The 6124-nt window shown below is 47.7% G+C and overlaps 2 protein-coding genes across 2 annotated transcripts; both read right to left on the bottom strand.

Moving 5' to 3' along the window:
* Window positions 1-2352: 2352 nt before the first annotated feature.
* Window positions 2353-2694, bottom strand: LOC140861172 (uncharacterized). The gene has a single exon (XM_073264182.1). It carries the CDS (start codon window positions 2692-2694, stop codon window positions 2353-2355), a length of 342 nt encoding a protein of 113 aa, XP_073120283.1.
* A 17-nt stretch (window positions 2695-2711) lies between these two features.
* On the bottom strand, window positions 2712-5225 carry LOC140861171 (uncharacterized). The gene is made up of 4 exons (XM_073264181.1): window positions 4798-5225; window positions 4375-4670; window positions 3270-3775; window positions 2712-3140 (listed from the first exon to the last, which is right to left on the bottom strand). Exons 1-4 carry the CDS (start codon window positions 5223-5225, stop codon window positions 2712-2714), a joined length of 1659 nt encoding a protein of 552 aa, XP_073120282.1.
* Between the last annotated feature and the right edge of the window lie 899 nt (window positions 5226-6124).

Raw genomic sequence — 6124 nt, 5'->3', positions numbered from 1 at the left:
TGAGAGATTCAGAGGAGGTCCCTCCTACCAAAATTCCATCTCCAGCTACTCTGAATCCTGCTATGGTCCTTCAGGCGCCGGGTTAGGAGGTGCATGCTCCTAGTGGTGAGAAAGTCGGTCGTGCCTGGGGTGGCCAGGTGAGTGTTGTTGCCTGGGGTTCTCAATTCCCTCTCTTCCTATTGGGGACGGCTTCTTCCAAGGTAGGCCAAATCCAGAGCCTACTATCCCCCGAGGATCACTCTTTATTGTCGGCCCGCGGTGTCACCTCCAAACTCTCCGAGGGTACCTCTCATGCTTACACGATAGACTTCTATCTCTTACCATATAAAGAAGAATCATATCTCCTGTTTTGACTGCTTTGTAATTTTTCGAGTGCAGGGCTTATGCATGCTAGCTAACGCTCTAGACGAGGCTAATTCTAGCCTTGTCAGGGAGAGTGACAGTTGCGGTTCTTTTGAGGAATGCATCGCCCAACTCCGCATACAGGCGGCTAGAATGGAAGAGGCTCACGAGGCAGAGGTTCAGTCTCTTCGAGGGACATTAGAAAGCGCCCGGACAGATGTGGCTCGAGTGAAAAAAAGCTGAAGGCAGAAACTAACCGAATTCCAAGATAGTCGTTCCAATGAAATCCAAACCTTCCAGGCTCAGTTAGAGCAGATTACAGGGGAGCTTCGCCTGGTTCAAGAGGAAAAAGACTTGGCTCGGAAGGAGGTGGAGAAACTTCAGGAAACTGCGGAGATAATGCAGGACAAGCTGATAGTAGCACGCACGGAGGTAGACCTGCATCATTCTCTGGCTATGGAAGCTGCCCAAACTCTAGAGGAGCGCCCTGGTTCTGAAGCTGAGTGGAAAGAATCTTTCCTGTCCTCCAAGGAATTTGAGAAGACGGTGATAGATAAATCTTTTGAATTCTTTGCTCAAGGCTTCAACCTTTGCTCTGCCCAATATGAGGCTGTCGGGTTAGTGCGGGAAGGGATCCCAGACTTCAACCTTGATATCACTTCTCTTCCTTTGGGTTCGGCAGAAGAAAAGAAGGTTCCCCCGGCAGGGGAGGAAATCCCTTTGGAACCCAAGATCTAGATCGTTATTTTTATTTATTTGTTATTTAGAACGTAGGTAGTTTCTTTAATTTAACATTCCAAGTGTGGTGAAGGCCCAAGTTTTTATTTATTACAGTTTACTAATTACTGGCTTTCTTTATACCAATATCTCGGGAATATATTTGTTGTTATGACCATTGAGGGAAGGCCCAAGTTTTAAGCACTCGTGCCTTACCCCTGGCAGGGGGATGCCAGGGTGATAAATCGACGAGGTTTTATTGTGTCAGGGTGGTAGATCACATGTACTTACATGCTTGTGAATTATCATGGGCTTGGAGTACCAGGGTGGTAGATCACCTTGGTTTTAATGTGCCAGGGTGGTAGATCACCTGGACTTACATGCTCGTGAATTACCACGGGCTTGGAGTATCAGGGTGGTAGATCACTTGGGTTTTACTGTGCCAGTGTGGTAGATCACCTGGACTTACATGCTCGTGAATTACCACGGGCTTGGAGTACCAGGGTGGTAGATCACCTGAGTTTTAATGTGCCAGGGTGGTAGATCACCTGGACTTACATGCTCGTGAATTACCACGGGCTTGGAGTACCAGGGTGGTAGATCACCTGGGTTTTAATATGCCAGGGTGTTAGATCACCTGGAATTACATGCTCGTGGATTACCACGGGCTTGGAGTACCAGGGTGGTAGATCACCTGGGTTTTAATGTGTCATGGTGGTAGATCATCTGGACTTACATGCTCGTGAATTAACACGGGCTTGGAGTACCAGAGTGGCAGATTACCTAGGTTTTAATGTGCCAGAGTGGTAGATCACCTGGACTTACATGCTCGTGAATTACCACGGGCTTGGAGTACCAGGGTGGTAGATCACCTGGGTTTTAATGTGCCAGGGTGGTAGATCACCTGGACTTACATGCTCGTGAATTACCACGGTCTTGGTATGCCACGGGGCTGCCATGGGCTTAAATTACTTACAATAGACCAAAACATATTTTTATTTATACAACAGGAAGAAAAATAATTTACAAGGGAGCTTGTGCTTTAAGAATAGTAAGACTTAAGATGTACTATGTTCCAGGGCCTTTGCAGGACCTTGCCCTGGTTGTCTTCCAGATACCAAGCGTTTTCCCTATCCTCCGAATGATTTTGTAGGGTCCTTCCCATTTTGCTTCCAGATTTTTTACCTGTCCTGCCGGGTTAACCTTTCTCAACACCAGGTCCCCTATCTGGAATTCTCGGGATTTTACCCTTTGGTTGAAAGTCTTCATTACCCTGCCCCGATAAACTTCCATTCATATAGCGGCTCGTTCCATTTTTTCTTCAATCAGGTCTAACTCCTGTGTTCGGACCACAGTTTCTCCTTCCTGGTAAGCTTTTACCCGAGAGGATATTTGTCCAATCTCCACCAGCAACACGGTCTCAGACCCATACACCAAGCTAAAAGGTGTTTCTCCTGTGGTTGTCCTTGGGGTAGTACGATAAGCCCATAGTACACCTGGAATCTCTTCCACCCAACTTTTACCAGCACCAAAAAGTCGAGTCTGCAAAGATTGGATGATTGTCCTGTTGGATACTTCAGTTTGCCCGTTGCTCTGGGGGTAGGCTACTGAAGTGAATTCTTGCTTTATCCTCATCTCGACGTACCAATCTTTTATTCTCCACCCCTGAAACTGCCTTCCATTTTTTGAGACGAGCTTCCGGGGTAACCAAATCGACAGACAATGTTTTTTCGGATAAACCCCAACACAGCTCCTTCAGTGATTTTTGCTAAAGACTCAGCTTCCACCCATTTAGAAAAATAATCCACTGCAACCAGCAAGAAATTCTTTTGCTCGGGACCCATAGAGAAAGGCCCTACGATGTCTAGACCCCAATGATCAAAAGGGCAAGACGCCCACACCACCTGAAACTCTGCCGCTGGTTTGTGAGAAAAGTTCCCAAACCTTTGACATCCTTCACACGTTCTGACCGTCTCCCGGGCATCCTGCTGTAGAGTAGGCCACCAGTATCCTGCCAAAAAAGTATGCCGGGATAAGCTCAGATCCCCTCCGTGATCTCCACAGCATCCCTCATGTACTTCCTAAAGTACATAACCCACTTCCTCCTTGGATAGGCATCTCAATAATGGGCCCTGAAAAGGTCGTCGATATAATTTTCCATTAATCAGGGTAAATCGAGTTACCTATCTTTTGAGCTTCCGGGCCTGTACTTCTTCTTCAGGAAGGATCCCTGTTTGCAAGAAACCGATGAGGGGAGTCATCCAGGATCCTTCCCAGGCTTCTTCTGCTTCTTCTCCTATGGCCATCACCAATCCCGACTGTTGTATCACCTCCCGGATATCAATACTAGTCAGAGATGCTGCCATTTTGGCTAGGGTGTCCGCCTCAGAATTATGCTCCCGGGGGATTTGCTCTATGCTCCAGCTAGAAAATTCCTCTCCTTGTTGCCTGACAAGCCTCGCATACTCCTGCAATATCCTCTCCCTGATGCCAAAGGTTCCCTGGACTTGCTGCACTACCAACTGGGAATCATAATACACAATCACATGCCCGGCTCCCGCCTCCCGGGCCAATTTTAAACATGTGATTACTGCCTCATACTCTGCTTCATTGTTGGACTTAGAATGTGGTAGCCTTACTGCCACCTTAGTTTTCTCCTCGGTAGGAGAAATTAGGACCACGCCTACCCCGCTTCCCTCCAAACTGTTGGCTTCATCTACAAAAATTCTTTACACCTTCTCTTGGCCGAAGGTGATAACCTCAGTCAAGAAGTCTGATAAATCTTGCGCCTTGATAGCTGCCCGAGGCCTGTATTCTACGTCGTATTCTCCCAACTCCACCGCCCACTTGACCAATCGGCCCCAAGCATCCGGATGATTCATCACCTGGCTCAAAGGGCTATTGGTTAAGACCGTGACCGAGTGAGATAGGAAGTAAGGTCTGAGCTTCCGAGCTGTAAGGATGAGGGCCAGGGCCATTTTCTCCATTTCACTGTATCGGATCTCTGGCCCCTTCAGAGCGTGACTCACATAATAAACTGGTTTTTGATCCCCCTCCTTCTTCCTTTATCAACACCGTGCTCACGACATATTCCGTTGTGGAAATATAGACCCATAACCTCTCTCAGGGCTCGGGTTGAACCAGAGTGGGCAGATTTTCCAGATGCTCCTTCAACTCCTGGAAAGCTAGTTCACAATCTTCACTCCGTCCGAACCTTTGAGCCCTCCTCAACACCTGAAAGAAGGGATGACTTCGATGGGCAGACCGAGCAATGAAACAAGACAAGGCGGTGATTCTACCGGTCAACCGCTGCACCTCCCTGACGGATGAGGGTGATGAAATCTCTCTTAAGATCTTTACTTTCTCCGGCTTCACCTCTATTCCTCTCTCGGTTACTACAAATCCCAAAAACATCCCACTCTACCCCGAACACACATTTAGCTGGGTTAAGCTTCACCCCATACCTTCGCAAGGTACCAAAAGTTTCTTCCAAGTCAAAGATAAAATTGTCCCGGGTCTGGGACTTACCAAAATATCGTCCACGTATACCTCTACATTCTTGCCCAATTGGCTTTGGAAAACTTTTTCCATCATCCTTTGATATGTGGCTCCTGCATTTTTTAACCCAAAGGCATAACCACATAACAAAACGTCCCTCCAGATGTAACAAAACTGACCTTATCTTGATCCTCCCGAGCTAAAGGGATCTGATGACATCCCTGATAAGAATCCATAAACCAGAGCAGTTCGAACCCAGAAGTAAAATCCACCAATTGATCAATCCGGGGCAGAAGATAGCAGTCCTTGGGGCAGGCCTTGTTCAAGTCTCGGAAGTCAATACACATTCTCCACTTTCCTGTACTTTTGGGTACCAACACCACATTAGATAACCAAGTAGAAAATTGTACCTCTTTGACGTGCCCTGCTTCTAGCAGCTCCCGGACTTGATCGGCAATGACCTTATCCTTCTCTGTCCCGAAGTGTCTTTTCTTTTGCTTAATAGGTCGAGATCTCGGGAGGATATTTAGCTTATGCTCAGCCAAGTGAACCGGGATTCCGGCCAGCTCTTTGGTAGACCAGGAAAACACATCCATGTTCTGGGCTAGACAAGCTTTTAACTGCTCAGCCAAAGCAGACTCCAAGCCCCGAGCAATCCTGGCAATCATCCCCGGCTGTCCGGGAATTAACTCCACCTCCTCATACTCCTCTTTTATCTCTCCCACTGCGCATACCTCCTCCCGCCTAGAGCCGTTTCTTCCCTCCTTTCCCCGGGTCTTCTTATTATCCACTCGGACGGTATCCGCATAACATCGCTGGGAAGAATGCTGATCTCATTTTACTTTGCCAAATTGATTGCCCATTGGGAATTTGATCTTCTGGTGATATGTAGAGGCAACAACCATAAAGGCATTTAGGGGCGGTCTCCCTAAGATAATATTGTAGGAAGATGGGGCTTCCAACACGGTGAAGAGAGCCATGACGGTCTTCTTTATGTCACCCGATCCTAAGGTGATTGGTAACCACACTTCCCCTCTAGGCCGAACGGTATGTCCTGCGAACCCATACAAAGATGTTTTTACAGGATTGATCTCACACCCCTGCAAGTCCATCTGCTCGAATGCCTCCTAGAAGATGACATTCACAGAACTCCCAGAATCTACAAACACCCTTCTTACATCATAGTTAGCGACTCAAGCCCGAATGAGTAAAGCGTCGTTGTGAGGAAAACATACTCCTTATAAATCCCCAGGCCCAAATGTAATGATAGGACAGGGATCTAGCCTCCGGGTCTCTACCCCCAGAATTTCTCTTTTACTCCAAGATTTTCGAGCTCTGTTAGAATCCCCATTCGTGGATCCCCCGAAATCATGTTAATCACCCCTTTGGAAGATCCTTCTCGGGGTTCTTTGTCTGGTCTTCGAGGCGTCACTTCCCGGGCCTTTGGGGGGTCGGGCTTATGGAGCCGTGAGGTGATAGGCCTTGGTACCCAGGGGGCCCCGATTCTTTTTCTCCACATGCCTCGTTTCCTCTGGTACAGGCCGCTCTGGTTCTATTATGAGCCTCC

This window comes from Henckelia pumila, chromosome 4 (assembly GCF_033568475.1).
Source record: "Henckelia pumila isolate YLH828 chromosome 4, ASM3356847v2, whole genome shotgun sequence".
NCBI classification, from domain to species: Eukaryota; Viridiplantae; Streptophyta; class Magnoliopsida; order Lamiales; family Gesneriaceae; genus Henckelia; species Henckelia pumila.
Note: the sequence above shows the minus strand (reverse complement) of the source record. Positions and strands in the feature narration are given on the sequence as shown.

Excerpts from the sequence above, each read along its gene's own strand:
- LOC140861172 (XM_073264182.1), bottom strand. The coding sequence starts at position 2,694 with ATGAGGATAAAGCAAGAATTCACTTCAGTAGCCTACCCCCAGAGCAAC.
- LOC140861171 (XM_073264181.1), bottom strand. The coding sequence starts at position 5,225 with ATGATTGCCAGGATTGCTCGGGGCTTGGAGTCTGCTTTGGCTGAGCAG. Across the intron at positions 4,671-4,797 it reads TCTGGGTTCGAACTGCTCTG|GAGCCACATATCAAAGGATG; the intron begins GTTTATGGATTC and ends TAAAAAATGCAG. Across the intron at positions 3,776-4,374 it reads CACCCTCATCCGTCAGGGAG|ATGAAGCCAACAGTTTGGAG; the intron begins GTGCAGCGGTTG and ends GAATTTTTGTAG.